The sequence below is a fragment of the Semicossyphus pulcher genome, unplaced genomic scaffold (assembly GCF_022749685.1).
Source record: "Semicossyphus pulcher isolate SPU_LCO1_2020_fin unplaced genomic scaffold, fSemPul1.0.p SCAF_17, whole genome shotgun sequence".
Classification (NCBI taxonomy): Eukaryota; Metazoa; Chordata; class Actinopteri; order Labriformes; family Labridae; genus Semicossyphus; species Semicossyphus pulcher.
In genome coordinates, this window is record NW_027211681.1 from 17,701,897 (window position 1) to 17,723,254 (window position 21,358).

The following is a 21,358-nucleotide window of genomic DNA, read 5'->3' on the forward strand; positions in this document are numbered from 1 at the left end:
CAAATGAAAAATCCGGACTTTCTGCTAAATTATTGACAGTAAAGATGAAAGCCTAATGAGGATCGAAGTTGTATTTTCTACCAATAATAATGTTGTTCAACCACAAAGATATAAAGGCTTCTCCTGCAGTCTTTTGCCCTGCTCTCAGACCAGCATTATAATGTCCACAGTAGTTTTAGCTGTAGCTCAAGTATAAATAAGCTATAAAGTAATAGCTTTGTTAATTTACAGTCTCAGGGTGGAGCTCAGCACCAGCCCAGCCTTTATTATGTACACATCACTTTCATAATGTCGTCTCCTGAGAATGTGAGCCTCCTGTATTCGCTTCTTTTCTTCCTCGAGATCATACAGCAGCTCTTTCTTCCTCGTTTGAGATCTGCAGCTTTGAAGCAGATATGGCCGCCTCGCTGGGTGAACTTGTGAGCTCAGACGGTTGTTTTTGATGACTGGGGTTGATTTCAGGCAGTTAAGCAGTTTAATCCTCTCTGTATATGATGGTTGCTGACAGCTTCACAGTAGATCTGACACTCAGCAGTGTTGTAAAAGAGGTTAATCTGTAAAACATTTAAAGCTACACAGCCTATATTGAATGATGTGTTTTAAAGAGTCGTTTGATAAATGCTTTAGCTGTGTGTGTGACCTCACAGTGATCTGCTGTTTGGGCTGTCCAAAAGACAATTGTTGATGTGTGACTCCCAGGCCCTCCTCAGCCTTTCAGTGACTCCCTGCACTCGTCAGCTGGGAGGATGTCCCACTACGGAAAGTCCTTGGTTCTGAGAGGAAGCTTTCTAGCGGGGCCTGGGCCAGAGAGCCGTGACATGGAAGTGCCCACGAGAGGAGCATCATGCAGATGTGCTTCTGTTTCACATGGTTTCCTCCACAGGAACTGTGTCCTGTCTGTACCCTCTATCCCACCCCTCGCTGTTGTCATAAGCAAATGCATGGATTTCTTGAACTCTCTAGAGCCTGTCATTTGTGATTAGCTAAACAGTTTCACAGTGTTTCTTCCATATTTTATTTTTGAAGCGATCGTGTGAAACGTGAAGTTGCAGCGGGGTCAGTTATGGTCACTCCTACAGCTGGACTTCCTCTGCTGAATTGACTTAGGAAACAAAACGATTTGAATTCCTCGTCTTTACTTTCAGTTCCGTCTTTAAGATATCCATGTGAAGGTCTTCTTTGTGTTTCTCTCACTGGCAGACAGGTTGAAGAATAACATGGCATCGTGTGCCTTGGCGCACTGCTGATCTCTCTAAACACATTACTGATTCTGCCAGAGACTGGCATGGCAATCTTTCATTAAAATCGCATTAGAACGAGACGTGAAGTCTTCTGGGAGGAATGCTTTTTCATTTCTAAAGGGAACAAAGACTACTTTAACAGTGATAGTGTATTGCTTGAGGCTGTTTTTTGGGTGTAAATGGCACCCTAAAGCACCTTTCACTGGGTAACTTTGTTGCCAACAGCCCCAAAACTTCTATCTTTGATGAACCACTTGGTCATTTTTGACAGGATTATGTTACTACAGACTTGTGTTGAGGATCAGGAAGTCATGAATGAAGTAATGCATGCTTTATGGGCGGGGAGCTGAGGGGGGGAGAGAGAGAGACTGTGGGAGAGGGTGGGTTGAGGGCAAAGGTGGTCTCTGAGTGTGGAGCAGGGATTCAGACTGGAAAAGACGGGACAGTGGAACAGGAAGGAGTGTGGAAAGGCGCAGCATGTAAACGCTGGCTGCTCTTAAAGGGCCGGGACCAGGCGAGCTCTGACCTAAGTGGCACATCTGATGAGACTGTAGAAATCATAACAAACAACACTCTGACAGCTGCCAACGAATACACAGCGGACATCTTCAGCAGCTGAACTTTGACATATACATACCTTTGCTGGTTTGTTTTGGGGAAAACTTTTGCAGCAGCCGCCAGAACATGCAATGTGACATTTCCTGCTCAAAGACAGAGGAAAACAAACTCATTTTTTTATATGGAAACTTTGAAAAGATGTAGAAAGGAGCCTAAAATATTGTATTTAAAGCCTGAGGTTGCAAGCATAGAAAAGATAAATTCAACTCAGGGAGATTGGTAAGACAAATCACTGCTGTACAGTGGAAGCAAGTTGGATTTTACCCTAAAAAACTGAACAGAGTGGTAGGCCAGTCCTTGAAAAAACTAGTGAATAATATCAACAGAAATTTAGCCCAATTTAGCTCTAAGTAAAATGCAGATATTTCCTGTTATCAGATTCTCAAGTTACAGTTTGCTGCCCTTCTTGAGCTCCTTTCCCACTGGTCAAAAACCCTGCTAACACTCGGCTTTTTTGCTTAGTGGAAATGGTTACAATCGGCATTCAGACTCGGCTCAAATGACTCTGCAGTAGACCGGGGTAATTATCGCCTCGGCTCCGCATTAATGGGAACACAAAACCCGGGTCGACACGCTAATCTCCGTCCCCTTTCCAGCAAGATGCTATGACATGCATTGACGCAACTCCTTGTCATGTCAGCTACAAATTCCGCCCGTCTCCGTCCAAGCAGCGCTCGAGCATCGTTCAAAATTTGTCAGCGCCGAGTTTGATAAACAGACTGAATGAGTAATAGATACAATAAAGACCTTAACCACCGTAACATCTTCACTGGCCTCCATGCTGCTTACCAAAGAGCATAATGTAAGTTATAGCCCTGTTTCCGGCGCGTTTGTGACGTCAGACAGTCACGCTGCAGAAAAGAGGCCGAAAGGAGTATACTTCACTGGCAATGGGAAAAGAGACAATCTGCATTTATTAGAGGGTCTTCCCAGGTCTGGGAAAGGGGTATTGGTTTCATGTCAGAAAAGGGGAATGTTTTCTATGGATGCCCAATCTGTGGTTATCGTAAAAGCAGCCAACTGAAGCAATAACCTCTGTACGTGCTGTATTGGCAGAGCGTGCCGAGTTCTTCTGCTCATTGACGTGTGCTGGTGTTGCCCTCATATTTCAGGATGCATCACACGCGGGCAGCTGCATTCTCAGGGTCGCTCTGCTGCATTCAGTCAACTAAATAAACACAACTGAATATTAAAGATAGCCAAATGTATCCAGGGTTATAATGTCACCTGCACTAATATTTTTAAATGCCCTTTTCACTTTTTAAAGCATCATTTTGCAGCTAGTTTAAAATACAAGACTAGAAATTCAGGGGAAAAATAGCCTGTAGTTCGGTCTGGTTGCCAACTACATTAAATGACATAAAACTGAAACTAAAAGCAAGAAAGTGGACATGTAAGTGTTTTTCTTTTGTCACACTTGTGTGATTTTTGCCTCTTGTTGCTGTCTTTTTGTGACAGCAGCAAAAAAAGAAAAATCCACTTCTGCTTTGGTGTGTGGTGCTCCATAATAACCAGAGCCCTGTGACTCTGTGCCCTCCCCATTGTGTCATCTTTGTTTTTCTTCCCACCTCTTCTGACCAGGGGCAGCGGTGTTTATGTCACAGCGCTGGGTACTTTTTTTTTTTTTTTGTTTCATGTTTTTTCCTGCTACAGAACAATCTGGCCAGCAGCATCAGATTGATTGTAAGGTGGGGTCTGTGTGACTCATGCGCTAAAGCCAGTAGACTTATGTCTCTGGCTTTCTGCAGAGAAACTAGCCAAGTTTGACAGTTCCCAGGTTTGCTCCCAAATGCCTTTCTTTAAAAGGCAAAAAGCAGGAGAAGCCTTTGCCCCAGTGTGTGTGAGGTATTTCTATCTTGTGATATAGTTCTTTCCTCGAGGACAGCAGCTATCATTCCAATCTGTTATGCAGACCTCTCATCTGACACTTTTGTTTATTGCTCCACTGATTGTATCCAGTTGATCTTTGCTGTTGTAACTTCAATCTGCTCAGGGACACAAACGCTGCCGCGCTTTTTTCCTTCTTCTCTGCCTGTCGTCGATTAATGCTGGAGCTCAGTGTAACATGATAACACTCATTCTTCATCTTTTATGTAATGAAGTCCACACAGCCTGGCCTCTTATGTATTCCCATATTAACTGTCCAGCCTGCAGCGAGTTAACATGCATGCAGGCTTGGTAATCAGATTGTGGATGGGTGTGATTTGTACACCATGCTCGCATATGGCTCTAATAAAGGGCCTGCAAATCTATCCATTGACATCACTGTTCTGGGAGTACACACACTAATTGTCCACAGTGACCTGCGCCTTGGTGAGGCCTTTGCAGAGATAAAGGGTGCCCTTAATATAATAATAAAGCGTAGCCTAATAGTAATGGATGATTTGGCGCAGTAAAAAGCTTATAACACCTTTAAAATATATAAATGTCATTGATTTTTCTAAGGTCATTATACCATCAGCTCCTCATTATCTTTTACAATACACTGGATACCTTACATCACACACAATATAGTGTGTAGAGGCTTTGTTAAGGTGTGTCAAGGTTCAGTGTTATGTTGTCAAAACATGTTTTTACTATGTGAGGGAGCAACTGAATTTTCCACTCTACATTCATGTGTGTGTATGGATAGTTTGAGCGCTTTAGTTGGCCAACAGCGATTGCATTAGGGTCATAGATTATACCCAACATCAGGCTCATACAGGGGGAGAACGAAGGCACAAGAATGTGTACTCTTGAATTTATTAATAACATAAACACAGGCTGTAGCCAAAGCTGCATTTGTATGCTGGTATGCAGGTGGGAAACGTGTTAAAGTAAAAGCAATATTGGTAAGAAAGCCAGACAAAAGCAGAGCCAAAAGCACTAAAGACGAGACGTGAATAGTAGAGGAACAGTATGAGCATAAATAAAACAATATACTTTTTCTGTCTGAGGTTGAAAGCCCTTCTGTTCTTCTGGCAGACTGCTTCAAAGCTCAGAGAGCTGCAAAATCTAGTCATTCTTACTTACAAGTCTGGCTGTAAGGCTCCTTAGCAGGTCAAACAAAGAGTATTGAGTTACAGCAATTAAAGTTAATTTTATATTTTCAGAGTGATGTCACTAAGATGGGGGTACAGTGATGGAAAACAGTGAGAGGCCTTGGATCAAGACTTGGGAAAAGCCATGATTAAAAGGCACTTGGGACAGAGGGAGAAGTATTAACAATCCCAACAAATAAAAAGTTCTGGATGTATTATTTAAAGCAGCAGTGGTACTTTTTTCAGCCTTAGGGTTCGCGGAACAACCTGTAAAAGCAAAAGTGACCTTTTTCTGTTGCTTAAAGTTTTTTGCATTCATTGAGAATCGTGTTTCTGGCCAAACAATAAATGCAAGTCTATGATACATCACCTCTTAGCTCTGTTTTGGGCTCCATCAACTCCTGAGGAAAATATGTCTCTTAAGCTCCTAATGTATTTATATGTTTTTATATTGTAGCCTGCAACTGGAGATAAACATAATGAGAGCAGAGGTGAAAACAGTTAAACCAAAATAAGGGTCTGTGTCCTCTAACTCCTTTTTTGGCGCTGGCAGAGCCCACAACATCAATTTCAGAGCGCTTCTCACCAGCGCTAACTGTTGCTAGGTTACGGACGTTGTCTGGCGGCACTTCGACTTCCCTCTGTAGTGATCTTTAAGTCTGTTTTAAATTGTTTTATTCATGGAAATTTTACCAAGAAAATGCAAAAACAATGGAAAAGAATCGTGTCCTGGCATCAGCAGCAGCTCTACACCTGGAAATTGTACCCACGTAGAAGCTAAAGGATTGGCTTCTCCTCCGCCATTGTTGTTGACAAAGTTAATATCTAAAGTCCTGCACGTTACTGATTTTGACCGGTCGGTAAAGGAGAAGTGACATTGATGAGCATTGCGGTGTTCCAAAAGTTGAACTATTTTCAAGAGTGCTGTGAACTCAGCGACAAAAAACAGCTGACGCTGAGGGCCTTTTGGTGCTGACGATGCTGAGCGCTGAAAACGCTGAACTGCATCGGTGTTGTATAGAAAGTTGCGACCAGTGCAAAAAGATGCTAAAATGTTTTATAGAGCTGAGACGAACTCTGGAGATCATGATAACTCTCCATGGGTTCATCACTACAACTGACTCTTCTCACACTTCATACTTGTTACCCATTGTCAATTCAAAATCATTGGTTCATGCAGCTTTAAAGATAATGGTAGTTGTACTATGTAGCCCAACAGACTCCCATAACAGCGTTGTCAAAAGAAGCTTTATCAGCCAACTGTGTTAGCAGGGAGGTTTTATTTATGCCTGGTTACGCTCTGTGTGTTTAGGTGTGGTGAGTTATTAAGTGAGGTTTTATAGCTCACTGAAGGATTTGATATGATAACAGGTATAGGTGTTTAAACATGCCATTAGTAGCCTGTTATAAGCACACACTGTTAACAACAGTTGGACATAGCCGACATGAATCGGCCATTGGTTGGGGAGTATACTTTTGAGGCCTCATATTTAGCAATTTGCTGATGCTGTCCCTTGTTCTTTGGAGCCGGAGGTGACCATATTTGGACAAGAGGGCGTTGTGAGGGAAGAGGGAAGATACACATTGCTCCACCTCTATCCTGATTGACAGGTCCACATATTAGAGACTAGCATGCCATACTACATACCCTCCTCTTAATTGCACCATAATACATAAAATGAATATCATGCTGTTTTAAAGAAGACATGAAACAAGTTATTGTGACCAAAAGCTCATTCGGAAGATGTTTAATGAGGAAATAGGTAAAGTAAAGCGTATGATCATTTTCTCATAGACTTCTATAGAATCAAACTCCTTTTGAATCAGCTGTGTTGCCTCCTGCTAGCTGTTAGAAAGAGTGCAAGTTCATGGCATTTGCACACGTCTCAGACTTGGCGACCATACCTACTTATCAAACGCTTTATAAGGAGGTTTCTGTGCTGATAAAGAGACGCTGTTTCCATGCCAATAATAAGAGATAAGCACCGAGCACTGTATGTGTTTTGACAAGTAGACAATAAAAACATAAGCATTGGTGAAATATGATCATGGTGGTGCAGTCAGCAGTAGAGGAAAGAAAGAAAAGGCCTACCAGATGCAATGAAATTCATGCTCCCCCATGTGTTGTCCCCATATAAAATTATAGACTTTGTTAAAGACTGACAATTTAGTATTGTTCCTATTCCCTGCATTCATTCCTTGCACTGCAAATTAACACCTCGACCAGACTGACCAGACTCACCTTTTATGGACTTGCTCTCCCTGGTTTGGAAGTTGAGTCAATGTGATTTAAATTCCTTCTACATTTTACAGCCACTTCAAACTAAATTGCAGTGTTCAGTGTTTGCTCCTAAAATGATCACCTGACAGGCTTTTACTGGCCATACCTTCATTTTGAAAATAACGCCCGTAACTCGTATTTAAAAAGTCCCATATAGCAGTTCATCAGGTTGTGTGTACACCTCTGTGACAGAAACAGTTTGGCCAATAAGTGAAAAAGCTTTTAGTGAACTAAAAACGTAAGCTTCAAAATGAGTTGACACAAGTTTATAATGCAATTTATTTTTCATTTCAAACTGTTGAATCTTAGAAACTGACTCCTCCCCTTTGACCTTTCCTCCTTCCCTCCCCTCCCAACACAAATAATGGTGCCTTAGCCAGAAGATTTGACACTCGACTGCTATTGTTTGTCAGTGCTTTAATGTTGCTTGTTTTTTGGCGTACCATGTTCATTTGGTATCTGGGGAAAGGATAAATGTAGACCCCTTCCCAGTCTTGATTAATGATCTCATGGTGGGTCTGTGCAGTGTCTCGCAGACGTTCATGAGCCAAGAAATGAACTATTTTGAGCAATAAACAAGTCATGAAACCTTCCCTTCATTAACTGTCCTTAGACTATATTTGCTGCCTTTCTGCGTATCAGTATCCTGATTGTGTTTCTAACAGAAGAGCAGTTTCATGTGCTTTATCTTGCATTTCTTTCGTTGTTTATACTTTTGATTTCTTAAACAATTACCTCACCCGCAACAAAACGAAAGAACATTTCCTCCCAGTGCTATATAAAGACCTGCTCAAAGAACAAACAATTGTTAAAAGTGTAATACACAAGCTGTCCCATTGTTTAGTTTGCATCCCTTAGCTTCCTGCAGTTCCATGACTTAGACAGATTGACAGAAGGAATCGACCACAGGTGTTTGTTTTGCCTGTTATTCCCATGTGTGCTTTGGAATCGGGAAGATTTGAAAGAGAGCTAAAGAGGGACAAGCAGTGGATTTCAGACTGTTTGAAATAAACCATTGAGGCAAAAGCTGTGCCCTTTGTGCTCGGCTCAGGCAGAAATAGTCCAACACCTCTCACATGTTTGGGCTTTGGGCCTTGCTGCAGGTTTAATCCATAGCATGTGTACACACAGCGCTCAGAGAGGGGAATGTGTAAGCAGCAGGAACAAGACACAGCAGACAGCTCAAAGAAATGTATTAAAAACGGATTATTCTTTTATTCTGATGTTTAATTATAAACATATATGAAAAACATGTTAATAATAATAACAATTCTTAAGATAATGCACATCACAGTTGCAGCTTTGTATGTGAGCAAGCTTTGGACTGCATTTGGAGCAGTTACAGAAGCCCTGCAGAGTCAGAGCTCTGTTCCAACGGTGTAGTGTAGTTCAACATTCCCTATAGGGTCCCAGCAATCTGCCACATCCAATGACACAGCTCCTCAGTATACGGCTCACAGCTCCAGTCTTAAAATACCCTCCCTGCATTCTGTCATGCTTCCCCAGGGGACGGCCGTGGGTCAGAGATCCCACCCCTGGGAATCTCTTCACTGTTTGGAAATAGATTTGGTTTGCTGATGTGCAGGGGGCGTAGTGGTGGTTGGACTTTTATAACACTTATCACACCTCTTAAAATGTGTAATCATTTTAATCAAGAAATGAAGGAATAATCATCTTTATTAACATATGGATAAGCACAATATTTATGCAACATTTATGATAAAGTAAAAAAAAATAATTAAAGAAAACAATATTTGTTACACCCAGAAAGTAGGGTTATACAGGGTTATGCAGGGTTTTAGTGAGTGTGCTTTTCACCCATGTTAGGGCTTGCCCAATCTCGGATCCCATCGGCTAGTCTGACGACGATATAGCCTCTGGGGCGAATGGTGAACATGCCAGGGCGTGTAGCCATCTTTAAGCTATAAAAAGCTTTCAGTCAAGACTTCCTTTTCCGCTTGCTGGATTGTTTACATAAAAAAATTAAGTGTTTTTCTTGTGATTTACTTTAATTGTGAATTACCTATGCCGAAATTTCAACATCATGATGCAGATTAGTAAAATGTACAAATGAAGCTTTGTCAGGTCTGTCCTCAAGAGTTGAAGAAAACTACTTTAAAAATGCTCGTTTGTTGAACGGAGGTCGGATTTCTGATCATTTCTGATGCATTTGAGGAAGTCGGGAAATCTAAACGCTGAACGGCTCTCGTGACACAGCGTCAAGCGAATTTATCTCAAGTTGAATTTTAGATCCAGAACGGATTGTTCGCTGAACTTGTTGCAAATATCTGTTTATAGAGATTAATAACAAGGTAAATCATTGTCAGATGACGCTGATGGTAGCCAGGATGTCATTACGGCACATTACGTTCTGCCTGCTTTTGCTCTCCACACTGAGTGTTTTCCCTGCATACGCTGCAGCCTGATGATAAGTGATTGTCAATATTACTCGGACTACAAGCCGACTACAAACGGAAACCAGAACACTTGAACACCTAAAATCCACGTCCCTGCCTACAGATCTACATTTCTCTGTAGAATCTGTAAATACAGATTAGGGCTCATCCAGTGCTCTGCCAGCCAGAGGTTAAGCTTGGAATTTACATCCATAGAGTCGGCCTTTTATTACAACGGCAACAAGATTAAAGAGATGTTGATTGGTGTCATGTGTCTGGCTATCCTGTTGGTTCAGGCCTTTGGTTTAAAATCAGCAAAGTCTCATAGCAGGTGACAGTATGCGGGTCTTTTCAGGAGAGACGCATTTTATATTTCATTGCATTTGCTTTTGAGATTCATGCTGTTTCAGCGCTTAGCATTGTAACGTAATATGTCTTTTAGAGATATTAAGCTTGCAGGGGTATTGCATTTGTGTGTGTCATCAGTGCTATGAATGGTGCACTGGCAATACAAAGCAATATGTGGTATTACCCAACCACAGAAAGCGCAAACATATTACTTTTACTGATAATGTATTGAAGTGCTTGTTTGATTTATGGATGCAGGCGTGACTCTGCATTACATTTCATTACTATAACTTGAGATGAAAAAGCTGTATACAGTCATACATCTTGAAAAACAAAACATAGATATGATATTTAGCCCGTATTGAAATATACTCTCACCTTCTTTCTTGCCCCATCAAACATTTGGATTACACAATGGTGGCATCACACATCTTTATTTGGTTAAGCTTTGAACACACCGATGATTCAATGAAGTTTTGTATGTGTTGGGCGCCTGTGGTACCTGCGCTCCGAGCATGCTGGGGTTTGATGTGCAACAGGATGTAAAAGACTGAAGACAAACAGGATGTTTGCAAAGCGGTTAACTCTGCGCATCAGAGTTACTTTTTATGATGATTTATAGCGTGTTATTTATTTAACTTTTTTAATGAAGACTATATTATACGTAAGATTATAGAGTAGGGAGTAGTTGTAATGTTTGTAGTCTAAATGTTTTTTTCAGTAACACTTACCTGACAGATCTTTACAACATAAAATATATTCATTTTCAGCATTGTGCCTCCCTTTTAAGATGCACCGTCTGCTTCTGATGTTTTAATGTTTTTACGTTTTCTTTCAGAGCTTGGCATGGCTCAGCGGAAGTTTGCCCAGTGCCTGGGAGAGTTTCAGTTTGAGTACATTGGAGATGCAAAGACGGACGATGAGAAGTGTATTGGTAAGTGTGGGTTTGCCTCATCACGTGACAGAAACTAACCACTGTTTTTTTTTTAACCATCACGCAGTCACGCACTGTAAATGTTTGTTTATGGTTATTCCTCTACCAGCACATTAAGAGCTGTTTTTGGTATGTAACTGTGGTGAGAACAGCTGATTATGATAACGTCTTCTTAGCTTTGTATGTGAGAGAGAGAGAGAGAGAGTGAGTGCATTTTTCACCATGTTTTTTCTGTCTTTTCTTCAGATGAGTCTTTGCAAGAGTTCTCCTCATTCCTCAAAAACCTTGAAGACCAAAGAGAGCTGATGGTGAGAACAACCAGTTAGAACCTGCTCTAAAGCATGGGGGAAATACCTGTGTGTGTGTGTGTGTGTGTGTGTGTGTGTGTGTGTGTGTGTCTGTCTCGCTGTCTGTGTGGTATATTGCTTTTTGAATTATTAAACTGTGTACGCATGCACTGTGCATTTCCCCCCAGCCTACACCTATTACTGCCCATATTAGGTAGTTGGATCTATTAGTATCATCCAACAGAGATCTGGCCAGAACTCATAATGTAATTTTCTCCAACATACAGCGACAGCATCCAGTTTGGCAGAGCAAACCAGTTCCCTGAGGGTGGATAAGTGCTGATAGTGTTCAAACAGTTCCTCCCCTTGTGCCTGTCTAAGGGTCACTATCACAACACCTGCCTGGGAGTGGCTGCAGAAAGGACAGCAGTGCAGATCCACATAATTACACCCCAGCTTTAAATACCAAGACAGATTTACATGAGCTACAACCAGCAACAAGGTCCACCACAATACAGCTCGTTACGAAATACCACCATAAAACTAGCTTCTGCACAGGGCTGCCTTCCTTGTTAAAGTTGCTAGTTTATAAACTACACAAATCACACATCCAATATGAAGGAAGTTACAACATTATTAAAGGAGGACGGATTTTAACGGTGACAGGAGGTCATGAACTGCAGCTATGAAGTGCTAAAAGTGTCACAAGATGTAGTCCTGAGATTTGTTCATGACCCCTGCAGATGTAATGAAGCTCCTCTTTAGGCCTGCGATAGTTTTAGTGAAGAGTTTCAAAAGTAATACACCTTAAACATTACAGAGATGCTCAATTAAGCCTTTGCCACTTTCTATAAACATCCATTGTCTTGTAATGTCTGCCTGTAGTGTCTGAGGTTAGGGAGTGGGCCCGTCATCAGGAGCTGACTGAGATGACTGTTTTAGCACCGGGCTCAGACAGTAATGGTAAACACTCTGCTCCTCTCAGCTCAGCTCAGCACAGAGGGGTGACATCACAGTGCAAAGTGAGGAAAAGCAGGCTGGGCGTGCATGCACAGACATGTCCTGCAGCCAACACAGCAGAAGCACTGAAGGAATGAGGAAAAATACAATGACTTCATGAATATATTATAGGAAGAGAAGGATACTTTTAGAAGTGTAGCTGTGTCATTTCTGTTATGTAACTCAGTATATCGAGGCTAGTAGGGCATCAATCATAAAGCAGCACCCCGAGAGGCCAAGAAACTGTACACTGCTGCCACTTTTCACTGGAGTCAACAAACACTTCAGAATGGAAGTTGTTGTTGTGACATATCAAATGTCACTGGGGTTTGTCATGGAGTTGAGAAATAATTAAAACTTTGCTTTATCTTTTGTCTCTGTCTAGATGAGAAACATCACAGAAACCTTAATGAAACCCCTGGAGAAGTTCAGGAAAGACCATCTTGGTGTAGTAAGGGTAATGTATGATGCTTTCTTTCTTATTGTAGCTCTTAGCTGTTCTGTTTGGAATTCATGGTGTATGTTTTACAGTTGGATGCTAATAAGTTGCACTGGAATATAAGACGCAGTCTGCTTTTGGGGGTATCCCAGAGGGAAAAAGGTTTTCTTGAGTTATTTATTAATAAAAATGTGTATACAAGTTATTTCAGCACTATTTACAATTTTTTCCCCATTTAAAACACATTTAAAACACACAGAAATTACAGCCTACCATCTGTTTTCGCCATGTCGAGTTTGCAATCCTGCTAGCTACCTGTGCTGTAGCTAGCGGTAGCTGGCAGCCTACGGTAACAATGATTGTTGTGAGGGTGGCGGCTGCATTGGCGATCATGACGGTGCATGTCTGTGACGAAGCGTTGGCAGAAATCACATTCGTTTTCCTCGTCTAAAACAGCGGGGAAAACAGCACTGCAGCATATTGTAAATAGGAGACGTTGTAGCGACTAGGACCCGGAAACAGTTTAATGCAGAGGTGTGACGTCACCACTAAACAAGCGACAACTTTAGCTAGATGATAGCGCCATTGTCTAGGTGAAATACCGTAACAATAACATACCTCTCTCTGCATTTTAGACTTGTATATTGGTCGCACAACTGTGTTTTCTTTGTCCTCAAGAATAACGTAGTATTTTATTCCCCTCTTCTGCTTCTTTACCTCCCTCAGGCGGAAAGAAAGAAGTATGAGAAAGAAACGGAGAAGTACTACAGCTCTCTGGAAAAACTTCTGAATATGTCAGCAAAGAAGAAAGAGCCACAGCTACAAGAGGTATTTATCCTCGCCTGAACTCTACAACAGATATGAGACATGCAAGGAGTGATTCCTAATGACAAGCAACAAGTACTAAAAAGGGTGTTTTGTTAGGTTTGAGAATCCCTGTTTTTAGTTTTGTCTTTGTGCCATGGGGGAGAGCCTCGCTGCAAAGCCTGTTGGACCGTCTCAGTTTCCACTGACTTGCCTTGCAGCGACAGTTTTCCTGGCCTGTTTGGAGAGGAAATGTGTACTCACTGTTGCTGTGCTTCCAAGGTCAATCCTTGTTGTAGTAGTTTTAAGGGAGCAACCAATGCTTCAGGAACATTTTAACTCCTGTAGAATATGCACTCTCTTACTGCACTGTCTCTGTCTTCTCCATGTTGCCATGTAAGGCTTCTCTATATGTTTTATACATCAAGCAGAGAGGACACTTGAAGCTGTTGGCACTGTTACTGCAGGCTGTGCTTCTCTGTGCTAACACTGACTCCTATCAAACTTTAAAAATAGACCCATTGATGCGTTCACAGTCACAAGAGTCATGCACTTCATCAACACTGCATCAGTTGTTTAGTGATCTTCATAAACATCTGCAAATCGTGAACTTTTATCTCACTCATTTTAAAGTGAATAAAAGAAATAAGCAGATGTTTAAAAGGCAAAGATATCAGCCAGTGATCTTTTTGTAGAAAGAAGGTATATGACTTTTTACCTTGGAAGATGATTTACATCTATTTACAATAGCATCATTTTACATACAGAACAAGTCCATGGTGATTTATACTGTATATAAATCCACTACCAGTTGTGTTAAATTGTGTATCTTGGTTGTATACTCGAAGTATATACATCTAAGCCCATGGAAAAAGCCACTGTCAGTCAAAGCTGGTGTTCTCTGTAATCGATAGAAGCAATTGTATTTGAAATTGGCGCCATAGCTGTGGAGAAAGTTGTACAAACAGCTCGTGGTTTCACCCATTCTACATTCCTACAACACCCAGCATGCATTGCGCCCCTCCCTTTGAAAGGAACGGCCCAGCGACATCAGAGGTGGGCGTCCTAGATTTTTTTCTACCATTATGGCATTCGCTCGCAATAACAGCATGATAGGACTGAGATTGAAAATAGGCGAACTGGCCCTTTAAGAGCTTTTCTGTGTGGAAATTCCCCCCTCTGGGTGCTCTGCTTCTCTTTCACAGTCCAAATAACTGCAGGTAACTGTAGATTAACTGGCACCTCTAAATTCCCTGTAGGTGTAACTTTGAGCTTGTCATCTGTCGATACATGTTAGACATCAAAGAATCTAGATGTTCAGTTTATCCCGCCTCCAAGTAAAAGGGAGTTATGATAGGCCCCAGCCCGCCTGCAACCTTACATTGCACAGGCAGGGTTAGAAGACGGATTGATGGATATTTTTAAAGTGCCTCTACTGCTGCTTTAGAAGAGGAGTCCCTCCTCTGTTACACATACTTTGTTTTTTTTCCCATTATGTTTCTTATTAGTTGTGTGTCTCTGTGTAGCTAGAGGGTGCCATTTGTTATACAGATTACACAGCTCCTCTGAGACAAACATGTTATTTGTGGCTAAATAAGATAACTCGATTTAAGCAACATCTGTATTTAATGGAGCACTCACCAACTTCAGTATCCTTTTGTAAGAATATATGCCATTACTCTGAAAACCTCAAATTGCACTGTATTATAATTTTTCTTCTTTCTTCCATAGCTCTGTCTGTCTCTATAATCATCATTGTGTGTGTTCTCCCCCCCCCGCTACAGGCAGACGTCCAGGTGGAAACTATGAGGCAGCACTTTCAGGAGGAGTCATTGGACTATGTGTGCAAACTGCAGGAGATACAGGAGAGGAAGAAGTTCGAGTGTGTGGAGCCGGTGAGTGACTGACCATAGTGGTATGTCAGCACTGATGCGGTTTCTCTTTCACATTAATGATTGCAAAGGGCAATAGAGTATGTGTCACATGAGATTACGTTTCTGTCTTACTTTAAATATAGGTATAAAAATCAGATTCTGACATCACGTGGGGATTTCCCTCTTATGAGTGCTTATGAGTTTCTCTTTCACTTGCTTTTGCCTCTTAGATTAGATTAAATTAACGTCTCTTATCTGTGTCTTCCTGTGTTGTGATCTCTTTAGATGCTGGCCTTCTTTCAGACAGTCTTCACCTTTTATCACCAGGGCTTCGAGCTTGCCAAGGACTTTGACCATTATAAAAGAGCGCTGCAAATCAATATACAGAATGTAAGAAATATTCATGGTTTATTTTATATTTATAATATGGATTAAGATGGTTCTTACCTTGACAACAGTTACTTGTATACTATTTATGTGCTTTTTTTCTACCCAAAGAATAGAAAAAAAGTGAAAAAGTGAAAAAAAATAAAAATTACCACTAAAGGGCAGGAAAGCCCCTAACCAAACTCAACGGACGTTGAAGTACTGATATGATGTGGATTTTTCAGGTTACTTCCAACTTAGTACAACCATTCGAAAAAAGAGTAATTACAGTTTCTGTTTCATTTTTAGTTTTATAATAACCATCACCATTCAACTGATTTCATGGGAGATGAAGGGACTTCCAAAGGAAGTTCATTGGTTTTGAAGTGGCCTCTTAATTAGGAAGCTCTTCCCTCCTAAAACAGGAAGTAACTTGTGTTTGGCTCCTCTCCCTCCCAGACAAGGGGTCGATTTGAGGGCGCGCGTTCAGAGGTGTACGAGCTGATGAAGAGGATCAGGGAGGCACCTCAAGAATACAGACAGACCAGCGCCATCAGCTGTGAAGGCTACCTCTATGTACAGGAAAAACGTAAGGGTGTAGTATTACTTCCAATTATAACACAGGTGAAAAGGTAACTATCAGATTCAAAATTGTCCATGTCATGGTTACATCTTTCCCCCATCTGTTATAAAGCTTTGAAAGTGGAGTAGTAGTAAACATACATTTTGAAACATTTCCTGTAGTGACATTTTCTAAAGGATTTTTGTGGCTAAAAACTCTGGACTGACTAGTGATTCTCTTTCATCCATATTAATAAATTTTTGAACCAGCAGGACGAGTGATGCAGCATAGTGCACCTACAAAATGTTGCCAAAATGCACACATTGTAATTGCAGATGTTTTACTTTATTGCTGCTGCGTTAAATAAATCATCTGCGTGTCTTGATCCTCTAGGGCCGCCTCCCTTTGGTTCAAGTTGGGTGAAGCGCTACTGCACATTTGTCAAAGAGCAGAAGATCCTGCACATGGTGACTTTCGACCACAGATCGGGTGGAAAGATTGTGAGTTGTCATTTATATTGTTTTTTTTATTATATCTATGAGTCTAGCCACAGAACACACGAAGCACCGGGTTATTAATACCACATATTTCAACCACGCTCACTGTACAGCCTCTGACTTTTCAGAATAACTCTATTTCTGATTCTGGTTTTTGTCAGTGTGTGTTTTCTGTGCTGTAAAAGTTTCCTTTGTCTGCAGGGGGAGACGGAGTCAGTCACGCTCAAATCTTGTGTCCGCAAAACTACAGACATGCTGGACAGGAGGTTCTGCTTAGAGCTCGACATAACAGACCGGTACATCATCAGATACAACACTCTCAAACACGTCATGCATGCCTTGTATATAGTGGCAACAGAGAGTATATAGTTTAGTTAAGTTTAGTCGAACATCTTAGCTCCATACACCCACAGATTAGGGTTCAGCTTGTTGCTCTATATGTTGTAGATTGTAGACGGCAGACTTTGTCACACCGTGCTCTGCCCTCCTGTAATAGATAGTGTCTCATTCTGTCAGACAACTGAACTGTGCCCTACCCCTTTTCTGCCGTATTAATAGAAGAGCAATACCCCAGATTTAGTATGGAAATTCAAGTCCACACATCCATTCTGATTGGGATGAGTAACTTAATATCCATCCTGCCCCATGTGATTGTACGTCTCATAAACCAGCCGCGATGACTAATAGGGCTCATATTTGTAGTTACTGCAAATTCAAGGTGCTGGTGCCCTTCGCAGAGACTTATACAAGTAGATGTTTTACATTGACTCTGACATCCCCCTAATGCCTTACTGTACTCTACGTCTAATGCTTTGCCTAATTCTGATGTGGTATGGCTCTCTCCCAGGCCCGGGACGGTGCTTACAGTACAGGCTCTTTCAGAGGATGACCACAGGTTCTGGATGCAGGCCATGGGTGGGAAGGAACCTGTGAGTCAGCCGCCTGAGCTATGTCATCATCCACCACTCACACTTGGCTGATTTAGTCTCACTGTGCTGTTAAACTGCCATGTTATAGAGAAAAAACATTTTATATACTATCACATACCTGCATTTACAAGGCTTTAGTATACTTGTTAAGCTTTAAAAAGGCTGACGATGTTTGTGCTCTGTTATTTTATTAACAGATCGGACACTATCTTGGGAGGACTTTTTCTAAAGAAAGAGGAAGTAAGTCATCTAGCTGACTGAGCTGAACAGAGTGTCATTAAGTTTCATGAGTGCAATGTTTAAATCATTTTATTTGAATGTGTTTTTTTCAATGCACCTTCAGTCGATGCCCAGCTGGATGAAGTTGGTTTGAGTTTTATGAAGAACTCCATCAGTGCAATAGAGACGAGAGGTGAGCTTCAGATATGTACTCATGAAAAAGTTTAGAATTACAATTTATTTGGGGGAAATTTATCATGAGAATTGGTGGGTAGTAATAGATATCATGGGTGTAGTGTCTTCATATGTACACAAGGGGGCAGACTTGCTCCAATATTGAATTAGCATGTACTGTAGATAATACTAATGCCATTCACAGTGATGTTATTAATTTGCTTCCATCCTCACTAGCTTATCTGACCTCTTGTGTGTAGCCCTTTTGAACATGTGAAGTATTTCTTAGTGTAAATGGTATCTTACAGAAGACATATTCATGTTACTGCTGTAGTTTCTGTAGGTTTGCAACATCCAATATTCTTTTCTTTATGATTTCATTATTTCTTTATGTTTTGCTCTTCTTTTATTGTTTGCTTTGTTGCCTGTAAAGAGCTTTGCAACTCTATTAGGAGCGTTGCAATACATATAAAGTTTCATCATTGTTATTACTTCTCAGGTATTAATGACCAAGGCCTGTACAGAGTAGTCGGGGTAAGCTCCAAGGTACAGAAGCTCCTCTCATTAATGATTGGTGAGTCTAAGTATCTTCTTTTTTCTCTGCTCTAGAAATGTACTTGCATAGAGAGTGGCTGAATAAAGTTAAATTTTTAATTTATATGCTCCTGCAGTATCTCTGTGATATTCCTTTGCCCCCAGTTAGTTGAATGCGCTGTGGTAATGGATGTGTGGGTCGGTCGGATATTAAAAATATATTGACTGACAAGCGTGCCGTGATTCAGCCTGTCAGAACCATGTCTCTGTAAAGTGCAACAAGTGCCCGCTGATATCTTTGCTTCACTTTCATACAGTATTATATCCCCCAGACAAGCAGACAAAGTCCCTCCCCATTCACGTCCTTGCACTTTTTTGGCTTCTGCTTCATTAACACACCACTGGCGCTGCCTCTTGTGCCTCTTTTGATTTCTTTTATTCCTCTCACTTGTCACGAATTCCTTTCACTCAACTTCCTTTTCTGTAGAGCTTGTCCTCTATCCCTTCCAATGCTCCCTGTCTGCTCTCTGGTTTCCTGCCGTCTCCAGCAGACACCGGCTCACTTTCAGCTCTGTGTTCAGAATGACAACAAACTCAGGCAGCCGCCAGCCTGTCTCAGCTTCCTCCCTGAAACCCTCCGGCCTCCCAACCTGCAGACTCATGCTGTAGACTCTATTAACACGCTGCTGCGGCACTCTTAAGAAGTTACTTTAAAGCGTGAAAATGGTACAAAATGATTCATCTGTGGTCTTGACATTCCACATCTTATTGCGAGTGAGAGAAAAATACAGACTTTCACATTTATGTTTGGATTACTGCGCGACCATATAGAAAACATTGGATGTAATCATGAAGCTGCCTTGAATTGAAGTGACTAATATGCATGAGAGAGGTAGTACTACTTCAGCACACATTCACAAACATTTCATGCACACAACAGTTCATAGTGAGTGGGTGAAGAAAGCTTTAAACCCTGAAGAAAGACTTCGGATCCTCCCACTCCTCCTCCTTTTCATCTCTCACCCACCGACATGGCCGGGGTCCAATCAGAGAAGGACAGAGTGATAGAAAATGAGTCTCCCATCATTTTACAGTACAAACAAAGAGAGCAGCACCTATTGAATGTCAGGCAACAGTATAACAGGAAGAAGACTGTAAAAGTGAGCTGTGTCTGTTGTGCGGTAAGTGGCAGGGGAGTGGACGGTGTTGTCGGATACGGCTACATTTTAATAGCTGCTGAGTTCGACTTCTTGGTTCTATAGATATAAATGCAGAGTGAGGCAAATTTGAGGACTGCTGTGAGATCTTCTCAATATATTCCACATTTCCACGGTTTAAGGCTGAAATGACCAAAGTGTCCAAACATTGGGGGCTGTCCATTAATCCTAGAGAGCCGACTTCCTTCTTCACTGAAATATTATCAGATCAAAACATGACCTTAAAGAAGTATACTGCTAGCTTTAGGGGCTGAAGATGATAAGAGATTGAGTGACAGTATGGAAGCAGCTGCCGGAGTTGGCTTCTTCCCTGCATCCTCCTTTTTTTGTAACATTTGTTACCATTGTGACGCTGAATTTGCACAGAGATGAATTGCACTTTATGAATTGCACTTTATGTGACTCTACTGAGTATTTTATTTATTATGTATTGTTCATTGTTATTTTTGACTATTGTATGTGTGTAGTGGAATGTTGTTGTGGGTGGAATGTCCTGTCTGCAGCAGACCCCTCTGTCCGAGACAAATTTCTCCCACGGGAGACAAATAAAGATACCTTGACCTTGACCTATGACATTCAGTTAAGTTTATCTTAGACTCAATTTCCCCTTCATTAGACTAGTTTATCAATCAGCCTATCCTTAATTTTGAATTAATTTTTAAAAATAGTTTTACTCAAAGTCTTTAGCTGTACCACAGAGTACGATATCATTCGATAGTAGGGATGGGAGTCACAGGGTAACTCAAGATAGGAAACGATACGTGGCCCACGATACCGATAATATCCCGATACAGCCATTCTTCGATAATAGATATAAGACAATCATCTAAGGATACATCATGATCTCAGATCAACTGAATAATACAAAATGCTCCTTGAAGGTAAAGTGCAGGATTAATGTTTTTATTCACTGCAATTTGGAGTCTGTTTCACATAATTTGATACAAACTGAGATGAAACAATGTACTATATTCAACAGTATTTCAATTTATTTAAATGTAAAACACATTGAAAACACACAAATTACAGCCTACCATCTGCATTCACCATGTCGAGTTTGCAAGTCTGTTAGCTACCGGTGCTTAAGCCAGCGGTAGCCGGCAGCCTACGGTACCATTGATTGTTGTGAGGTTGGCGGCTGCAATGGCAATCATGAAATCTGTTTAGAGCACCAAATATTTGTGAATAAAAATATCGATATTTGGCGTCAGCAGGAGTCAGGACGACGATATACTCAATATAATTAACAAAGGTTAAAAGAAATAAGAATTGCACCTTTAATCTGCTGCTCTGTGGTCAGCAGTTTCATAATCCATGCTACTCCAGCTGCTACAGCCAAAACTGTGTGTTTTGGAGTCCCTGACCTAACCAGTTTCAAACCTGTTTGTGTTAGAGCAGACTACAGAGCCTGTGTAGACCTCATCAATCTCAACTCATACACACTTACAGCAGCACGGCTTTGGCTACTAACACTCCACAAAAACATTTACTTTCAGAGGTTGATATTGGACAGATCATTTTGTGGACAGAGCAGGCAGAGAAACACACAGTCCTCCTCGCTGCAGTGCTTGGAGGAAATCAAAAAAACAAATGTCTCTGTAATACAGACCACCTACGGA

The 21,358-nt window shown here is 41.2% G+C and overlaps 1 protein-coding gene across 2 annotated transcripts in view; it reads left to right on the forward strand.

Moving 5' to 3' along the window:
- arhgap10 (Rho GTPase activating protein 10) overlaps positions 1-21,358 on the forward strand; it is a 50,715-nt gene that overhangs the window by 3,403 nt on the left and 25,954 nt on the right. For both annotated transcript variants that reach the window (XM_069666191.1, XM_069666192.1), the window contains exons 2-14: positions 10,743-10,838; positions 11,085-11,146; positions 12,510-12,581; positions 13,290-13,391; positions 15,152-15,262; positions 15,527-15,631; positions 16,067-16,196; positions 16,563-16,669; positions 16,868-16,962; positions 17,514-17,595; positions 17,793-17,835; positions 17,939-18,007; positions 18,488-18,562. In XM_069666191.1, the coding sequence (XP_069522292.1) occupies positions 10,743-10,838; positions 11,085-11,146; positions 12,510-12,581; positions 13,290-13,391; positions 15,152-15,262; positions 15,527-15,631; positions 16,067-16,196; positions 16,563-16,669; positions 16,868-16,962; positions 17,514-17,595; positions 17,793-17,835; positions 17,939-18,007; positions 18,488-18,562 (1,149 nt within the window). The remainder of the gene's footprint in view (positions 1-10,742; positions 10,839-11,084; positions 11,147-12,509; positions 12,582-13,289; positions 13,392-15,151; positions 15,263-15,526; positions 15,632-16,066; positions 16,197-16,562; positions 16,670-16,867; positions 16,963-17,513; positions 17,596-17,792; positions 17,836-17,938; positions 18,008-18,487; positions 18,563-21,358) is intronic.